This window comes from Anopheles coustani, chromosome 3 (assembly GCF_943734705.1).
Source record: "Anopheles coustani chromosome 3, idAnoCousDA_361_x.2, whole genome shotgun sequence".
NCBI lineage: Eukaryota > Metazoa > Arthropoda > Insecta > Diptera > Culicidae > Anopheles > Anopheles coustani.
Window position 1 is genome coordinate 30,888,895 of NC_071288.1, and position 20,315 is coordinate 30,909,209.

The 20,315-nt window shown below is 48.5% G+C and overlaps 2 protein-coding genes across 2 annotated transcripts; one reads left to right on the forward strand and one right to left on the reverse strand.

Annotated features, from left to right (window-relative positions):
• Positions 1-9,563: 9,563 nt before the first annotated feature.
• Positions 9,564-12,129, reverse strand: LOC131272069 (myosin light chain alkali). Its single transcript, XM_058273687.1, has 6 exons — positions 12,049-12,129; positions 11,555-11,582; positions 11,145-11,453; positions 10,973-11,059; positions 10,491-10,616; positions 9,564-9,982 (listed from the first exon to the last, which is right to left on the reverse strand). The coding sequence occupies exons 1-5, from the start codon at positions 12,049-12,051 to the stop codon at positions 10,564-10,566; spliced, it is 480 nt and encodes a 159-aa protein (XP_058129670.1). The 5' UTR covers positions 12,052-12,129; the 3' UTR covers positions 9,564-9,982; positions 10,491-10,563.
• Positions 12,130-16,415: 4,286 nt separating this feature from the next.
• Positions 16,416-18,479, forward strand: LOC131259250 (trichohyalin-like). The gene is made up of 2 exons (XM_058260699.1): positions 16,416-16,701; positions 17,014-18,479. The coding sequence occupies exons 1-2, from the start codon at positions 16,416-16,418 to the stop codon at positions 18,477-18,479; spliced, it is 1,752 nt and encodes a 583-aa protein (XP_058116682.1).
• Positions 18,480-20,315: the final 1,836 nt, after the last annotated feature.

Here is a 20,315-nt window from a genome sequence, read left to right on the forward strand (position 1 = left end):
GTCACCCACGCAGAAATCGGTGGTCGGTAAGGAGGGCGACATCCCCCCCCCTCCCCCCTCTCCCTCCCTTAAGCCTGGGTGTATGTTTGATCAATTGAATATACATAAAATTTATGCAAAGTGGAAGTCATATTTTTATGCGAGATAATAAATGTTCACTGGGTTTTCGATTTTCTTCCCCACCCAATTGTGCCCGACGCCGGCCTCGATGGGGGAGCCCCTCCCCCCCCCCCCCCAGTCCGGGAGATGGAGGAGAGACCCCGTGTTTCACTAGGCACTAGGCAAATACTGCACGGTGACACGCTAGCCGATCGCGAAAAGTCTTCGGGAAAACGGCGGTGGGTGGAAGATTTCGAAGGAACGAAACCCTGAAAATAGATCCACCGTTTTACGAGCGCCACAGCGATTGGCGAACGTTCCGAACCGACCCCGGTTGGCCAGGTGATCGCACCATCGGATAGGGATCCCAGATTTCTCCTCAGCAGGACCTCATGTTATATGATATGATAGGGGGGGTCCTCCAAGCACAACAACAATCACCTTGGAGGACACCTTGGGGTTTTATGGTCGGGTGCATATGATGGAATTTTACTGCCCACCAGCCCTCGACGTGTCATGTTGGGGCGTTCCGTAGGGTTTTTCGGGCTGGGAACTCGTCGAGCGGGGATTTATAGAACCACAACTGCTCAGCATAAACAAACAGTTCCTTTCACGCCTTACCTCACACAAACTCACACGGGGAAGGATGCCATTTTCCGTTATATGCACCGCGCGGAAAACCACCAATGCCAAAGCGTACGAAAGCGGTTGGAAAACTTTACATTTTTCACGGCTCGTAATTAGTTTGTGAACGCAAACGGGTGCGCGCGAAACGCTTTTCGCGGCCAAATCGTTCCCGGTCGTCGGCCGGTGGCGTGCCGATGGTAAGTATAACACCTTTTTCAACCTGCCCGCTTCAAGTTTTTAATATCGTTTCAGTGCTTTTCGGAGAGTTAAATGTCCCGCCTCGAAAGATATGTTATGTATTCGCCGTCGTGGCACTTTTTGACACCTTCGTTTAACACCGAACAGTCGAGCTACCGTCCTGAGGAGTCTGGTCTGGCACCGAAAGTTAAGCAAGGACTTGGAGCTACCTCGGTACCTCTTGGTCTACTTTGCACCAGTAACACTTCCAAGCGAACGGAAAAGTGTGTGCTCCACTAAACGAAGCTGAAACTCCAACCCAATCCGAGTTCGCTGCTTCCGTGGAAAAGTGTTCTGTCCGGTGGCAGCTTTATTGGTGGCGGCCAAAAGGTTCTCCGTGGTCTCTGCAACACCAGACCTTGCACCAAAAAAACAACGTCTTCGCTGGAGAAAAGGGGCACAACCGTTGGAATGTCAATGAGTTTTCCTTGTGTTTGCGTCCGACTCGCGCGGAAGAAGGTCACTCGCCAACGGCTTCAATTAAATCACGTTCACACTATAACAGACACATACACACATACACGCGTATATTTACACCAACACATGCACACAATTACAACCTACAAAAATCGGACCTCGTTGCTGCGGAGTTCGCCTGACGAACACATTCATCATCGCAGCGTTCTTAATTTACACCTTTTCCATCTGTGTCCTTTCCGCGGGAGGCGATGAACCTCCTGAGGTGGGTGGTTTTCACATGGCACCAGCACGATCCGATTCCCGACGAGGGACATGTGCAGTGGCTATCACTTAATTAAATCGACACACATTTTGCAAAACAATGCACCACCAGCGGCCACGAAATCGACATCGATGGAAAACTAACTGGCTAAGCTAATTCCCAACCGGGTTCCCATTCCCAACGCTTCGGAACGTGTGCCTTCTTTTCCACACCTTTTTTTCTTTTTAATTCCGTTCAAATGTGGAAAATAACTGCTACGGAAAGTACGGATGGACTCGCACAAGAACAACACGAAACAAAACAAAACTGGACCGAACAGTGCTGCATTAGTCAAAAAACAAATCTGCGTGAGCAAACACACTACCAAGCGTCCAAAGAAGAGTGCCCGTAAGGAGTACCCGAATGGAAAATGGAATGGAAAATTCTAACACATTACTTTCTCGCGCAAAAACGACCAAAACCAAAAAACTAAAAAACTGGGCCTCCATAAGACGCCTTCCGCCAGCTCCGCGGTTGGTGGTAGCGAGAGGAGTTTGCTCTGGCGTTCGCCTTTGAAGTGTGGAGGCCGAAAACACTAGATTTTAACAGTTGTCTTTTTTTTGTACAGTATATAAAATCCAAAATCACAAATCAAAAGGCGAGCAAAAACGTTGTGTGAAGAACAAAACCAAACGGATCCAAAAACGGGTGTCTGCACAAAAATATGTGTGTGTGTGTGTGGTGGCCCAAGAGAGGGGAGTTTTGCCAAAACTTTTGCCTTTACCTGCTCGATCGGGAGCACACGGATCGGGAGTGTGTCCTCCCGGCGTCACCAAGCACCAAAGACTGAATGTCTTCGGGCCGCTGGCCCGAGTGGAGGCGGCCTCGCGATTGGGAAAATTGTTTTGTCAAAACGCTAAGGATACCATCCTGCCTGCTGCTGGGGGTTTCGCCATGCTGGAGGTCCTGGCCCGCGGCCGTCGGCAGGGGGCTGGCGGTGGCGTCGGCGCAAATAGGACCTCGGGGCAGGATGCCGCGAAGGCGCCTTCGCCGGTCGGTGGTCGGCGAAATCAAAACAAACTCGCCATAGCACCGCAGCTCCACCAGGCAGCCGAGCCAGCGACTCTGGGGTTCCTAGCACTTCATCCTTCCATCGGCACGCGAACGCCAGGGGAAAATCCGTGAACCTGAAGAGCGCAGCGAATCGCTCCGGTTGAAGAAAGTAGGGCTAGTGGAAGCGGCTGCCTTTCTTACAGTGGGTGTGCATAGTTTAATGTGCGCCAGGTTGGAAGTAGAGCGCGTTACAGGGTGATTGTGAAGTTTTTCAAAAAATATTTAATAACCATAATTTTAATAATTTTATAAATGTTTTTAAAATGAGTATTACTTGTTCGAAAATTTCTAACCTATACTTATCAACATTTTTTGTTACATTATTAGGTTAAACTTTAAGATAATTGCTTAAATGATTAAAATGTAACACAATCCTCACCAGCAAAATTTTGCTAAGGCTGTTTTTGGTCGGAGTCAAAAATAAATTAAAAAGGAATATAAAAGCTAGCAATAATCATTATTGAATTAACAGATCTATCGTAATATAGAAAGAATATATAATATAAAAAGGATATATAGAAACATTTATGATTATCCTCTCAGGTGCTTCTGTCATTTTCAAATTGCTTGGATACGCTTGGATTAAACAATGGCAAGCCAAATGATTGGAATGAAAAACTATTTGTCAAGTTAAATCCACTGATCTCTACTGCCATACAAAAAATATCACAGCTAAAGTATGTCGCTGGATTTCAACCCGTGATCTTTATGCTATAAATACATTTAACTACAAAAGGAAAACATATCGTAGCGTAAAACAATTCATTCACAAAAAAACCCGTAATCAGAAGGCAATCATCACCAACCGAACGGCCCAAACAGAACGACACTATTTAATTGATCAATGTCCTATTTCGTTTATTGGTCTATACCATAAACGATCGCTTAACTTGCGGTTGGAATGGTGGGAGAAGTATATTAGTAATTAGGCTAGCCCGTGAGACACAACTTGGAAAGACGATTATCAGGATCACTTTTTCTTAAATAAAAAAAGTTGCAGTAAGAAATGTAAATAAGAGACGGATTGTGATGGTCTCTGCATTTTTCCTTAAACGTTCCACCATCCTACATGGCGCCGAACATGGAAACGTGGGGGCATCCCTGCACTTACCCCCCAAAAGGCTTATTTCGAAATACGCTCCGTCACTAATAAACAACGCATATTTGCCCCGTCGCGGCGGAAAATCCGGAAATAATTTACAACCTTATCGGTGTGGGGGGGATCTCCAACTTCGAACCCGTGCTGCACCACTAGGCGTTGTTACTGCCGCTGCTGTCTCAGTTCCATTAAAAAGTTTGCCCGATGATGGAACCGACTGACAACGACGTCGCGGGCATCATTTGCACGGGACGCCGAAAAACAAAAACGGTGTCAAAACTAGGGCTGGCAGGACTGCGGTTGCTTCGAACCTGGGCCCAGAATCGGCACTGGGTCGCCGGTATCGTGCGGCCCGCGATTATGCCACTCATCGATTATTTTTCGCTAGCAACATAATTGGAACCATACGTGCGAGCATTCCATTTTGCCTCCCCCAAAAGGCACGGCCCGCGTTTTGGGGTGTGGAGAATCCGCCCCGGTGCTGCTGCCGTTGTTGTTGTCGATGTAGGCAGCACCTGGCCGAAGGAAAAACCATCTGTTTAATGACTGTTCGGGCCACGTGTCACGCAATGGATTTTGTTGCCCGATTTCGGAACGCTTCGGTTCACGGTAAGACGTCTGGCGCGGGGTGAGCACTTCCGGCGCGTCAAATTACACGTTCCGAGAATAGTTCTGGAATGCTCGGGTGGAATTGATCGCGAAATCATAATGAGTTTATAGACGGTCGTTTGTCGGGAGAAAGTGAACAAGTAATAAAAATTCTGAAATGTTACTAATGAGTTGACGCGTTATGAACCTCGTTGTTGCTTGTGATTTTGCACACGTTTCATCCATCAGTGTCCATCCATCGAACATCCTCTTGAAATGTTTCCTATCACTAGCGATACACCATACCTGAGGGGAGAGAAGATAAGAGATATAGCAACAGATTAAAAGTAGTGCAATTTATAAAAGGTTATTGGAGGATTCAATGCTAGCGTTATTTGTAAAAGAAGTACAATTTTCGCCTTGGATATTTTAACTCTGCATTCTCATGAGGGTTGAAAAGAGTTATTGTTCTAAGTCCACGTGCTAAACCATCCCTAACCGGCTTTGGCGGGTGGCATCGACATCGATTAAACTAATGAGCGTAACCTATCTGTCTTCCACGCTGCTATCGCTGCCAGCGATCGAACCGCGCCTTATCTGGCTGGAACACGGAAGGAGTGGTGGGGGGTGGGAAGAGGGAGCCTTTGGCACCGACTCACACACCAGGAACCGGTGGCCCCGGAAGGGCAAAATAAATCGATGGTGGTGGGCTATTTCTGTAATAAGCTTTCTGTCTCGAGTCGGAGCCAAGAGCCGCCTCTAATGGGTGTCCTCTGAATTCTCGCACACAGACAAACGACACCCACATACAGACACACGAACACACAGGACGATCTGTCACTTTCACTTTGGCCCAAAAGGACACCGAGGAACGGCATTTGAAAGGCGAGCAACCCGGCGAGCAAAAGGTGAGCTGGAGAGACCTAATGACAACCGACACACCGATGCACGCTGGAACGAATCACTTCACGGAAGGCTTGAAAAGGAAGCCCCTCTGCGGCGACGGGAACGTTGGGATGGGTTTAAGTACCCATTACATCAGGCCCCATTCGGTTACGGATTCGATTCGGACGAGTTACCCGGCGGTTGACTAATTGAATTAAAACCCCCGACCCGCGAACGGTACGCACGCCAAAGACGCGCGTCTGGCGCAACGAAGAAACGGTCGAAATTACCTTCAATTTTTCCCTGGACAACCCGAGCTGCAATGCGCGATCAACAATTTTCGCGACCACACCAAACCGAATCCGCGACCATCAAAACACGACCCCAAAAGTCGACGCTCGGTGTTCCACACACCACCAGTGCAACCGAAACAATGGCGACGTGTGCCGAACGGGTTTGCGGTCCAAAAAGCTGTCCCGCACTGGTTCTGGGGCCTGGGCAAAGTTTTGTCCCTCGTCCGCGCCCTCCAACCCCGGGAGCGTGGGCTAGGGTTAAGCTCCAGCGGGTCAGGATTATGTCTTCTCTTTTGCACCTTCCGCACACGCACAGTCAGTTTATCCTTTCGGAACTGTCCCAAACGGAGCGGGGGTTACAGGGAACCACCAAGGATCAGGGCAAGGCGTCAAGTAGAGGGTGGCGAGGGTGGGGAAAGTGGAGATGAAAGATGGCACGGACAAAGTTTCCACACGCGCGTTCCGGGGGAAATCGATACGAAGCGCTCGGATGAGAAGGGGGCTGGCGCGAGGTGAAAATTCTGCCATTTTCCGATTTGGATTGCCCCACCCGGGGGAACCTCTTTTCCACGTCCCACGGTCCATTTGGTGTTGGTGGTTGGTCTTTGCGATCGGATCGAAGCCGCGAGTAGCCTGGCAACCGGCAACCGCGGCCAACCGTTGTTTTCGACTATAAACTACGGGTTTATTGTCATTAACAAGGAAGTTCATTCACCAAATAGGCGCGTTTATGTTTTGCGCCCGAGTGCGGGGAGAGTGAGCGTGAGTGTGTGTGCGCTTGTCTTCAGACCCGGCGTTAAGGGTCGCGTGCCCTAACGCTTGTCTGCATGGTGCACGCTTCGGCAGTCGGTTGGTGGAAAGCGTTACCAGGCTTGGAACAAAGAAGGCTGTTTCGTACAGCACAATTTTCCTTCCAAAACACAACAACAAGAAAAGAGGCAAAGAAAATCACCAGTGTTTCCGGCCGACCGTTCGCGAGTGCCTTCCCGCGGTGAAGGTGAAACCGTTTAAGGCATCCACCGACATGCTCGCGCTGTCGGTCAAAGTCGGGGACGATCGTGGGCGGCCTTAAACCTTCTAAAACAAAACTTGCCAACAAATTGGCTGGGAATTGGAGATGGCTAGCCTCGCCTGCTCCACGATGGAACGCTGGATGTCACGTCCAACTCTCCGCGCGACATAATCAGCACATTTAATCAATTCTCCCAACGCAGCGCGGGCCGGAAAGGGTTAGAGCAACGACCAACCCATAACCGTCGAGCGTCGGTGTTGCCATCGGTAAAACTGCCATCTAATGGACCATGACAAAAACCCTCCGTCCCACCATCCCCGCGGGCGTGGACCACAAATGCCGGCCGCAAAACTTGCGACAATTGTCGTGTATCATATTTCTAGCGTTTTTAGTGCTTGTACGCTAAATGACCGTTCGCGTCGCTTCGTGTGGTTTGTCTGTGCATAATTCTGCCGATTGGTAGACCGTGGCCCGTGAAAGACGCATCTACGGTGGAAAAGGAAATGAAAGCAGCGGAGACCGCCTTTTTATGTGCCCAACCGTACACGTACCTGTATTGTGGCGCTGTAAGCTCCCAGCATCCGGCAGTGCTGCCTTATTCTCGCTTGCCGTCGCCATGGTGCTATGGGATCGGGAAAACTGCCTTCTGCTATTGGTGTGTGGCTTCCTTGGATCTGCTGGGTGCTTTCGATTGCTTTTACCGCAAACCCGGAGCAGAAGAATGACTTTCTCTCGCCTGTCTGTTTATCCCGCGCAATGTCACAGACGCGCTCACCGGATGTCTGGCAGAGTCCTGGTTTTTTTTTTGGTTGCTACTTCCTTTGTGTATTTATTTATTTTCCTTCCCTGCGTGGGCTTGCTCTCCGACTGGTGGAGACCGATTTTTCCCGTCTCCGAAACAGCAACGGGGAGAGAAAGCTTCGCGAATTGGAACACTCTAGAAAACGATCGACAAGCCGCTACGGGATGCCCTTTAGCAAAAAGGAGGGGACGTGTTTAATTTTTTCCCTATATTATTTTCCTTTCCTCTTTTCCTATTGTGCACTTCACATCCACCGACAATATAAAGCAGTTTGAGTAGTGGCGATTTGTCGTCCCGAGACAAAACTATTTTTAAATTGCACCACTGCCCGCCGTTTGACTTTCGGGTACACACTGGTGCCACTAGCGACACACTACCGAGAGACCGCGGCACACTGACACACTGTGGGTGTGTGGTTGGCTTTGAAGGGCTGGTTTTGTTTTATTATGTTTGATTTGATTCCCGCACTACGCACTCCACTCCCGCTTAGGTGCACGACTTTCGGGACAAATGGCGCACTGGTCAACACTGCACTACGGCGATTCCCCTGCTCGAACCGTGTAAGCGTTTGGGCACACGCTACCGATGCGACACAGCATCCACAAAATCTGCGACGACACAACGCGATGATCCCGCCAGGTGGTGGTGGTGGTGATGGTGTACGTTTCGGATGTTGTTTTTAAATTTCGTGCGCTTCACCTTGGCGCCGCAGCACTCGTGTCGGGAATGGCAAACACTTTTCTGTTTTTAAATGCTAACTTATTTTTCCGTTCACAATTTCGTCTCAGACAACCGCCGTCGGTGCTGCAATCAATGATGTCGAGTACCGATAGGCTCGTTGTGTGTTGCGCGGGGGGTTCGCTTTGTGGCACTAATGGTACACTCCGGCTAGGCGGTGCAGAGAGCAGAGATAGGTGTCTATTGCCTTGCCCGATAAGACCAACTCTGAGCGAGCGAGTGATAAAAAATTGATGAGCAACGGGGCAACACGACGCGAACGGGTCGGGGAGACCGTTCGTTGGAAGGATGCCCAGGGCGGTGCAGCGCATGCGTGCGGATTCTGGGTGGTTTACGGACGCGAACCGTACACCCCGTGGTGTATGAATAAAACTAGCTTCGGTCTAGGACTTGCGGGGGAAAATAAAATAAAATTATAGAATGAAAATGTTAGTGAAAATCACGACAGTTTGAACGAGAAGCATATTAACATTTCTGAACACTTATGAAGAAAGAAGTGATGTGAAAATAAAATATTTTAACATTGTCGAACAAAGTATTCTAATTCGCATTATAATGGGGAAACTTAATTTTCACCTGACTCTGATTTCTCACCTGACTATTTCGGGTTCCATTATTTGGTATTTATTTAAACTTCCAAGTGCTTCATCTCTGCCACTGACGAAATGACCGTTATGGAGCTTCAAAGTGTGCAACCTCGACTGAAATGATACTAAAAAGTACTTATAACATGTTATAACAAGTCTGCAGACAATGCAAAGCATCATGAGTATTATTTGAAATTTAAACTTTAAGTAAACTGTAGTATGATTCTGTACAAACGAAAGTCGTCTAATTTTCAAACCAGAAAGCTCCGATGCTTGTGAGCTTATGAAAAGCTATAGTTTCGTACAGTGCTGTGCACGCTATATCACCCACCCGCGAACGAATCGTTCTAGCAATTTTAACGTGTTATATGTTTTTGTTTATTAGTTTGTTTATTTTTTATAAAGAAATAAGAATTACTGCCTTTTATCTAGCAATATTAGATTGTCACTTCATTGATCACTTGGTGATATTGATAGGAAAAAACATGGAACAGAAACCAACGTGTATACCACTATCACTTCAAGATAAACAATTAACAAATAGGTAAAATTCAGCAAAAAAGATAAGTACATTCTTTGCTAATGAAAAACTCGTCAATTATTTCAAATAGCAAAAAGAACATCAGATTTAAATTTTTCATCCTGCATTGTCAAAACACTTAAACTAAACTATAATCATAGATAAGAAGTGAACTATATCCATAGATAGAAGTGTTTGAATTCAATTCTTTCATTGGACAACGTTTCGATTTCCATTTAATGTCCCCAGGTTTCCCGACCCCAACCCATTGCCCCGGATGCATCAATAACTTGACACCTGGATGACCTCTTTATGTAGAAATTTATTTAAATCTTAACAGAAAAATAGTAATAACCGCTTCCGTATTGCCGATGGTATCGCACGGTAATTCGTTTTCATTTTTGTTCTTCTTCTTCTTCTTCTTCCTTTGTATTGCTTTGTTTCACTTGCTGTTGTTTGCTCAACTGGAAATCTCATCGTCGTTGCTGTTGTTGTCGCTAGATGTTGTTGCTAGCTTTCTTATTTTAGTTTCTTCTCACATTTGATGTTTGCTGTTGTTGTTTTTTCTTCGCCAGGTTTCCATCGTGTTGCTGTCTGTTTGTTTCCGATTTGGCCTCGGAGGATGTTGTTCTCTCTGATATTTGTATTATAAATAGCTCGATTACATAACAGTTCTCTCAATATTCTGATGGCTTGTGGTCACACAATCTCTGAAGATATGCTGAAAATAGAAAAAAAAACCCCAGTTGTACAGGACGTTTTTGAAAAGGGTGGCCGCATGCTATCTCTCTTTCTCTCTTTCATTCGCACAAGCATGGCGCGTGCGTAAACCGAATGCGGTTGCGTGAAAATGGATTCGGTCGGTTTTCAACCCCGGGGGCCGGCTTGGCACCATTTTTGGGTACACCGACCGACCCCGGGTGAAGATCGCGAGATGCCAGGGAAAGCGCAGTGCATGTGTGTGAGTGTGTGTGTGTGCGTAGGAGTTGTTGTTGGAATGCACACTTGCGAGAGGCACGCAGGTGCGCAAAGGATATGACGACATGTGTCGGTGGTGTGCTAGTGGCTTTTTTAGCAACTATAAAATTAGCTCAATTTATGCGCTCGTGAGTGTGTACGTTTGTGAGTGAATTCTGGATTCCTTCGTTAGTGACTTCGTTTGGGATGACGTTCGTTAGTGAATCAGCGGGAAGCAATTTATGGCAGCATAGGAGTTCAAATATACTTACGAATACTCTTTTGTGTGTAGGGTGACATTTAGTGGAGACTTTGAAAAAGTACACAATTGAGTTAAAGATGAATTTACTTGACGTGGTCAATGACGACCATGTTGTCCATCATCTTCTTGAGGAACGCTGATGGCCGGAACATCCATTCGAAGGGTGTGATGATGTACATCATCACGAAGTGGAATGATGGTATCCACAGGTAGGGTGATGTATGTGTGTAGATTTGTGTAACATATAGTAACACGCATACATAACAGTACGATGGAATTCGTTGAAGTTAGCAACAAGTGACACGGAGTTCAGGGAATTTTTTTTACAGAACAGACGATGTATGGTGATTTTTACATCACCACAGGTACATGTAAAGACAGATAGTTATCTCATTAGCGACAAAAGTTGATGCGCGAGTCTGGGTCTCCAACAGTTGAGGAAAAGTAACGGGTTGTCGTTGGAAGGGGTATCACTCGGTTCACGATACTTACGTGCGTATGGGATGTAGCCGTCATCATCCTCGGGGTCCATGCAGTCCTTGAAGACAGCCTCCAGCTCGTTATCATCCAGTCTCTCACCTGCGAAGGGAAAAGCGGTTTGTAACCGAGTCAGTCCAACTTGTCCCACCATCTTCATCGTTCAGCCAGGCGGGCCGATCCTTACCGAGCGCGGTTAAGCTGTGCTGGAGTTCCGCCAGGAGCATGGTGCCGTTCTCCTCCTTGTCGTACAGCTTCAGACACTCAAGGAAGTCCTCGTAGCAGCCCTGTTCCTTCTCCTTCTTGACCTGGCCGAAGATCGGCAGGAACTCGTCGAACTTGATCTTCTTCTCGCCGCGCTTCTGGGTGCCGCCCATCTTGCCGATGAGGTCCAGCGTCGGGTTCAGGTTCAGGGCGCGGAGGGCGTTGCCGAGGTCAAAGGCATCGATCTGGCCGGTACCTTCCCAATCGTAGACGGAGAAGACGAACTGCGCCTCTGCGAATTTTTGTGGAGAGAGTTTCGGCGCACCGTTAGCATCACCGTACGCAAGCAGCAAACTTCACTCGAAGAACTGGTGCTATTTTTTTATTACTCACTTTCAATTTCAACATCCTTCAGATCGGCCTATGGTTGGCGAAAGTCGAGTAGGCCGCAATAACCATCGTCGTCGATCCGTCGAAGTGCAGATGATGCAGAGAAAGAAAAGAATTCGGAAAAATTCGGAACCGTTAACCATCAACTTGTGTCATCAGCGCATGCTCGCTAAATCTGGCATGGTACGAGCTTAGATCCTCTACTCCATCTCCATTGCCATATAAGTCCACGCACAAGATTCTCGGGAAGCACAGCTCGGTGCAACTGAACATTCTGAATTCCATTCTCGTTTGAGGTGTGTGTGTGTATTTTTCTTCTAGTAAAAACTTCTGATTAAACTTCACTATTGGAACTCGATTCGCAATTCGATATGTTGAGATACTGGCAAGGTACTTTCGCAGTACATTCTAATTCACTTCGGTTTCAGATTTTCCACACTTAAACTTTAAACTCTATGCCTCTATGGGCGGAATTGCCTCGGAATTTGTTTCCTTACCATTGTGATCTTGTGTAGCTCGCGTACCGACTCAGACTCAACTGCGTACTATTCCAAACCACTGTTCACAGAGCACTGAACGGCTCGCATTCACGAATTATATTTAGCATTTCACTCGCGGGCGGCGGGCAAGCCGATGTAGGATTTTTCCTACATTTTTTCGTCGTTCTTTTTCCCTCCCTGGGCTTCCCGAAAACGCGCTGACGCGAACTGCGGACACCGGGCTTTGCGGATCCGCCAAACCGGGGACGCATGCGCACTCCCCGAACCACACTTGGGCCGGCCACAAGTCGGTGCTCCTTTTGCCATCGGAACGCTCGCTCCCTTCGGAACGTGCCTTCCCTTTCGCTATGGTGTAGGACGATGGGGCGGCGTGAGGAGGAAGACGATGACACATGGACCACGAGGAACCGAGGCGGTCAAGCGGACGGAGATTTTAAAAACCCTCCCCGCAGTCCCCTACGCCAGGCCCAGCAGTTCTAATTCCTAGAGATCGACGGGGTTTTCAACGGTCGAGGTTCGGTTCTCGTGCAAGCATTCCTGGTACGTCGTGGGGCCAATATCGGGGGGACCTCAGTCCGGGTGTGGATATCGTCGACTTTTCGACCCGTCTTTCACTACCCTCTACCGAATGTGCCAATATTTTCATGATTCGGGAACACCGGCCCAACGTTGGTCCTCTCAGCTCGAGGGGTGTCTCTTTTGCGCACCCCCCCCCCCCCCCCCCGCCCCCCCCCCACGCTCCCAAGTGTCCTTCTTCCGTCCCTTTCTGGCCCGAAAGAACACATTCTGGCAGAGCACTTCACAGGCGTACGGGTGTTTGTGCATCGTCTAATACAGTGACGACTGCGCGGCCACCACCGCTCGCTGATCTATTTTTAATCCCGAAGGTAAAACGAAAAACACACCAATTCTGTGCCGTATGTGATCTGTGCAACGGTGCCGGGTTAGAAAGGTAGGCAATTTCAGCACCGATTCGGCAGACACGGTGCTTACGGCGTTACGGCGAAACCCCCCTCAAAGCGAGCTCTCTCACTCCCTCCCGCGAGTGGGATCGGGCCGAATGAAAGAGAAAGCTGGACGACATAAAAAGGATGAGACTGGGAAGGGACGGGCAGGTCGGTGGGAGGCTAAGATCCTTGACGGCAGATGGATGGAAAATGCCGCTGTGGTCCATCGCATCTGCCGGAATGATGTTGATGTCGGTTCGCTTGCATCAGAATTTATGACTGATCAATTATATTCCCGATGCAAAAGTCCCGTCGTCCGGTTAAAGGTGGCTGCCAATTTCGCCGGTTCGAAAGTGTCCGATTTCCCCATCCACATCGTTCGATCCAAGGCACCAACATGTCACCAATCATCGAATAAGTGCAATCAAATCTGATCGTCAACAGTCAAAGGTAGATAAAAATAACGAATGTATATCAGTCTGTAGAACCTTTTATGTAGAAAGTTCCTCCCGGTTGCTTAGACGTTGCTACGGACACTGCCAGACCAATGTAACCTGTAACCGTAAACAATTGTGGTCGGTTGCTGTGGTGTTTACCAAAAGCAACTCCGTGTACATGTGTGAAGCTGGCAAGAGCATTGCTAATGGTTCACTGTTTCATGTTAACCTTTTTGAAAGCCGTACTTCCATATATTTACGTGGAAATTTTCCAGATGGAAATGATGAGACCGTAGAACAAAACGTTTTCTGAGGCGAAGTTTTTCTTTTAAATTCCAATTCGATTGATAAGTATTGTTTAAAAACAACTCATGCAAATATTATTGAGATTTTAGTCATTTTGTTTGATCTGACAGATTTTTCTAGCTTTTCTCACAAATGTAACACATTGTACAGTATTTTGTGCATCGACTTTGATAGATTATTTCTATCCCGATGTCAGAAAAGCGTAGATTCATGGCAGATAAACAGTTCTACCCGTGCATGAAATGAAAACCACCGACGGCCGCAATCACACCGCGGGTCTGCGATAAAATAACTGACGCACGTATATTTAGAACGCTAACAATTCCTTTTTGCGATGGCCACTAGAGCAACATTCGATGGCTATTCTGCACTACAGGTTTTGATATGTTTTTCCCCATTCGTTTGCCAGTTTTTCCATTTTTTGACAACAGGAGAAAGCACCCCGCTGTACGATGCAACGAAGCAACACGATTTCACGTGCAATTCTCATTCATTAGACGAATCCTGCGTGGCCAATATCGTCCCATTAGTCGAAAGAGAGTAAGAGACGGTTCATATTTTATTGCGTGGATGATAAATGTACCGCATAAAAAATGCCATCTCAAGGGGGGGGGGGGAGAGCAGAAACACAGCTTCGTGGTGGAAGGAATTCGTGCGTCTGGACCGTTGCCTTATGGTTGCGAAAAAACCCCAACAGCAAAAAGCATACGTCCAAGGGGGAAAACCGGCCGAGTGTACACCTGCACGATGTAATAATGCTACCCAGTTATTGCTGCTGCTGCTACTGCATTCCCCATCTCAACACCCACACAGAGCAATGGGGAAAACAAATGGAAAGCCCGCCTCACGAACCCATTCATACGGCCGTTTTCCGTGCGGCCGTGTTTCGGTGGTCTGCGCGTCGGCGGACGGAATGTACGAAAATAATACCTCATGATTCACGCGCGCCCGTTCGCAGGGAAGTGAGGGTAAAAATTGCGTAGCACAGATTCTATAAATACGTCTGCGCGCACGGTGGTGGCGTTGTCGTCGTTCGTCCCTAGCGCTGCTTGGGAAAAGGAAAATGTTCGCCTCCGCGAGCAGATTGTCAAAAATGGAGGTCGCCGTGGCGTAGGATCGGGCGCCACGGGACCAACGCGCGATCAGCGGAGCGAAGACGGGGAGGGGGCGATTGAGGGGCAGCGTGAATGAAATGGAAGAGATAGGAAGCGACAGATCGGGTTCAGTTCAGTTGTACGAAGCGAAGATAAATAGATCTTTGGCTTGCGCACCAACAACCACCTCTGGTGGGGCCTGGCGGTAACGCAGCGGATAACGTCAACGTGGCAGCGTTATCAGTAGCCGGCGATAGGCGGGAGGGAAACCCATTTTCCCAACCAACCCACACAGCCAACCGATCCTGCGCCGCTATCCCGCGCCCAGTAAGCGCATGACATGGATGTTGCTCGTAACCTAAATAATTGATTGTTTCTCACGGTTATGCTCCAACGGCAATGGGAAAGCAAAGGCTAATGGGGACTCGAGGGATATATTTATATTCCAAGTGCGAAAATGGACCATGTTTAGTAGCTGTAGAAGTAGGTCTTTCGACATACATAAACACCGAAGAATGTTAAGAGAATAGTATTCAGATAGCTTCATTTATGGTCATGTTGAAGCAGTACCCTAAAACGTCCTATTTTTGAAATCACATTGCTACGTGCCAAAACGACTGACTCAGGTTGCCATTTACATGTTGAAAAACATTGTCAATGAATGGATGAATAAAAGTGAACCAACGATTGTAAGTAAAAAAGTAACTAGAAATAGTATACAATTGGTATGCAGTATGAATTTCCTGTTTTTAAACATATTTCTGCATAGTATGACCATAAATCAATCCAATTAACACTATTGTCTATTTGTTAATAGTAATTATACGTTGTCTATAAAACAAAACTATTAAAATTTAAGAAAATAACCATAACAAACTGGTAGACGCACTGAAGCCCACCATGGAAACAAGACTAGAATAAAAACGATCGACCTTGAAGAGGCTCGATAAAAATGAAATTACTAGGCAATACTAGGTTAAACCCAAGTTTGGTGGAACCAATTTTTGGTAGGTGCCGGACACTTACTTTCAGCAAATTAAACCCATAGTTGCTTTTTACTAACATTTGTATTTTCTCTAAAATTCAACCGGGTTCATATTACTCGTTTTGAGGGTAGAAGATGCGGCTACTAAACATGTACAAGGCGGACTTTAAAAGTTCATACTTGTAATGCAAATGATAACGTCAAGAGCTCCCTCAAAACTAAGGATGACACTGTATGCACAACAGTTGCAATGGAAACATATGCAGATAAATGGATTGTCTATAAATTTCTACCGACACGCTTAAATTTGTCCTTGTCAATCAAACCCCAAGCAGCTGGTTTCTGGTGTCTTTTTTGCGTTTCGCGCAATTCGAGTTTCAATTTCCCCTTGCAGATAGCGCTACCTCCCGGACTCGCATTCCAGTAGGTACAATACCGGCCTATCCTCATGGTAACCGTCCCCTGGAAACTTGTTTACAAAGACCAAGCGAACAGCGGAGCGAACCTTTGGACGGCCAAGCGGCGACGCGCCGAGAGATCGCCACCCAGTATCAAATCCCTTGGCCGACGGCTCGGCAGCAGCACAGCGCAGAGGATGATCAAGGAACTGTACCAGCCGACGGAACCGAAGTCCCATCGACCGAGCTACGCCAACCAGGCGGTTCTGCTTAGTAGCGCCAAGTGGGAGCAGATGTGGAAGAAGGTCACCAATCCGACCGACAAGGAGACGGAGGTGCTCTGCCAGCAGGAGCGCGAGTTTCGCGAGTATCTGAAGAACGGCTCGAAGAAGATGACCAGCACCTGGGAGAACACGGTGCAGAACATCCGCGACAAGAAGGAGGCGGAACGGTTGCGCCGCGATAAGGCCAAGGTGGAGGAAGGTAACGAACTTCGAGCGTGTGGTCCTACAGTTTAATGGGAATACAATGGTTCAGGAAAATGGAGTGTACTTTATTTGCGTACAGAAGAAACTTCTTTTAGTTTAAGTTCTTTTTTTGTAAATGACGGGAATGGACCATCGAGAATGCTGCTACGATGTAGACTATGTTGTGAACACACTTCACATACTTCCATAACCACTGAGAACCTCCAGCTGTGACTTTATTTTGATAAAGCCAGAAGTTTTAATAGCAATCCTCATCAACAATGTATGTTTGAAGAGTAAAACCTAACGCATGCGCCTTCATCAACAGATCAACGCTATTATCGGGAGCTGAAAGCGGCGGACGAGATCAAGCGTAAGGAACTGATTCAGAAGGCGGAGGATCTCATCCAGAAGGACAAGGTCGGCCCAAGGGTGCTGGAGAGTGCGGCCAAGTTCTGCGAGGTGCTGCGAGGTCGTGAGTTGCAGCGTCAGTTTCGCCATGACCAGGACCGGATGCAGCAGGTGCGTAAGCAATCGGTCGACCAGCAGACGACCGCCCTCGGCAACCACTGGCTGAAGTCGCACGGCGAGCGGCTGCTCGAGGATCGTCAGCGGTTCGACGACTACAAGCGCGAGCTGAAGCAGACGATGGTGGCGAATCAGCAAGCGGCACGGCAGCGGAAGCAGGACCTGATCGCCGAGGAGCTGGCCAGCCTGGAGGTGATCGAGAGCGAGATGCGGGCCCAGCAGGAGCGCGAGCGGCAGGCACAGGAGGCGAGCAAGGAAATGCGGCGGCTGAGTGCCCTCGAGGCGATACGAATGGCGGAGGATAGACGCACCCGGCTGCGGCGCGAAACCGAGATCGAGGACGCACTGATCCAGATCTACACCGAGGGTCAGCAGAACATCGCCGGCTTCCGGCAGGGTGTGCACGTGACCAAACATCGATTCCGGGACAACTCACAGCAGCTGAAGGAAGCGCTTGAGAGGCAGCGTGCGGCATTGGCTCAGGAGGAGCGCAACCTTCAGCGGGCGGCCGAGGAGAAGGACCGACGGGCGTCGCAACGAGAGCGCGAGCAGGGTGAACAGCAACGTCAGCTAAAGGCGGCCCGAATCCAGGCTCACTTGGACGAGATCGAATGGCAGAGGCAGCGCGAGGCGGAGGAGGCCGTCCTGACGCGACGTGAGTACGAGGAGCGCCTCAAGAACGTCGATGTGACGTTCGGGTTCGACCGGCGAAAGGTTGCGGACCAGACGGTGCGGGCACACACCCAACGTCGGCTGCTGTTGGACCAGATCGGCGAGAAGGAAACCCGCGAGCGACGGGAGGCGGACACGACGGCCGAGCTGCGCTACGCCAAGGATAATGCGGAGCGCGAGAACAAACACTTCCTCCAGTACGCCCAGGACCTGATCAGCGACGCCAAGGTGAAGGGACGTCCGATTCTGCCGCTGCTGAAGACGGTGCAGAGCTACCGGAAGGAGCACTTCCACGACTTCAAGGACGCCGACGTCGTCCCGCAGCACCTACTGTCGCGCGTCCCCATCAACAACAAGCTGATGGAGCAGGGCGTGCTGGACGCCATGCCGCCGCGTCAGCGGGCCCTCGTCATACTGAAGCGAAGTCCGCTTCCGGTGCGGCTCGGTGGCGCGGAGCTGCTATCGGCCATCGGAGCGACGCACGTCGAAACGTCGAAGGATAAAAATAACGCCACCGAAGATAACGGCGCCCCGCACGAGGCGGACGGGCAGGGGCCTGACGAGAAGCAAGACGCAAGAAGCTTGATTATGTAAGCCTCGAATTTTTTCCACGGACCATTGCCGTGACCTTGCATTCCAATATTATTTTTCTGTAAAATAACCTTTTTCGCACAAGGCATCCGCTGGTGATGTTGGCGTAAATAAATCACGATTTTCCATAAATCTTTTTTCTATATTCCATAGTTTGCGAAACGAATAAAAATCGACCGCAAAATGAGCATCATTTCGTGAACCACGTTTCGTGAACCGTTGCACGAAACTTTAAATCTTTCTTTTCACGTGATATTTGACACAGAGAGACGAAGTGTCGGGTTGCTGGAAGTCGAGCTTGGTTTAGAATCCCATCACGGGTTGAGTCGGGATTACGCAAGATGCCCTTCGCTATGTGAATAGTTCGATAAACAAACGCTTTTGAAGTTGGTTTGAATCTTGCCAAAGCAACCAGTTGCTCCATGGAAACAGGAATAATAGATGGATCCTTTTGCAAGTTAAAAGGCAACGTGTCATCCATTTTTAAAATCTAATAAACTGATTGTATTTAGAAAAAAATCATACGTTACGTAAGAAAAATAATTGTTTGAAAATATTGTACCGTTTTCCGTAACCTGGTTAAAGGGCATCTTCCTTCTCGACGCCAGGTGGCTCCGGGTCGTGGCTCCCCGGGCTGCATCACCTCCAACCCTCTACACTCCCTTTCCCCAAAAGCGATCAAAATCACGTGCATTTGTTTGTAAATAAAACCTCCATCCGGACAGCCAATGCGCAGCCGCGCCATTAACTGCGAGAAACGGATGGAAACATCAAACTAGCCTCCCCCAACCCCCATGGGAGGAGATCGGAAGGAAGCACGGGAGCGGGGAAATCGCGGAAAACCGAAGCGGAACACACATTCACAGACACACGCGTCGGCCAAACAGCAACATCAACCCACCGATCCAAAGGAAGCGCACAGCGCGCAGCCACCTCTGCACGCGCACACACGCGATGGAAAATTCGCTCCCTTGATTGAATCACTTTTCCAGTGCGGCCATTACATCGCCATCTCGGAAGGGCGACTTTCGCTTTTTCCGCGGCACCGTCGAGAGCATGTGAACGGGTTCGAGTGTTACCTTTCGGTAAGTTTGGTTTCTTGTCCAGCCCGCGGATTGTGTTGTTGTGCGGGGAAATGGATTTCGTGCTGGATGCTGCTGGATGAAAATGACCGAACCATCAAGGGCCTCGTTGCGAAAGGTGACATCCTGTGGTGCCATGTAACGATTATATAATTCGGTCCAGCTGGAACGGGCGCACCTGGAAAGCTGGGCGGATCCCAGGCTGGTTGGACTCAAATTGTGAAAAGTGTTGTTAAATTGTGCAACAACCTTCTTCCCGTTGGCCTGCATTGTGATAGCAGTTTGCGAAAATATGTCGGATGAAAATTTTCTAACATGGCGGATGGATGCAAAAAAAATGAAAAAGGTGTAACAAGCGAAGAAAAATCATCAGTGCGAAAATGCAAGATGTGAAAAGTGCATCGAGAAATTGTGATCAAATCAAGGATTAGTTGGGTTAACAAGTTGACCGAAAGCGCATAGCCATCGTTCGGTGGAAATTGTCCATTCGGTGCAATTTTCAATGTCCTTGGAGCACCCAAATGGACCTCCCGTCCCGTTTTATTGCCGTGTGATAAAATCGAATCTCCCCGCCGAGGAAAGCCAAATAATCTCCAGCAAATGGAAAAACGCTTGCAACAGTTCCTTTTCGGAGTCGCTGTGTGTGTTACATAAAACGCTTTACGACTTTTCGGGGCCAGTAAAATGCTGAACCACTCCCCAGAAAAGGTGGTTTGCTCGTTTTTTTTTTCTTCGCCACCTTTCTGTCATCATGGGA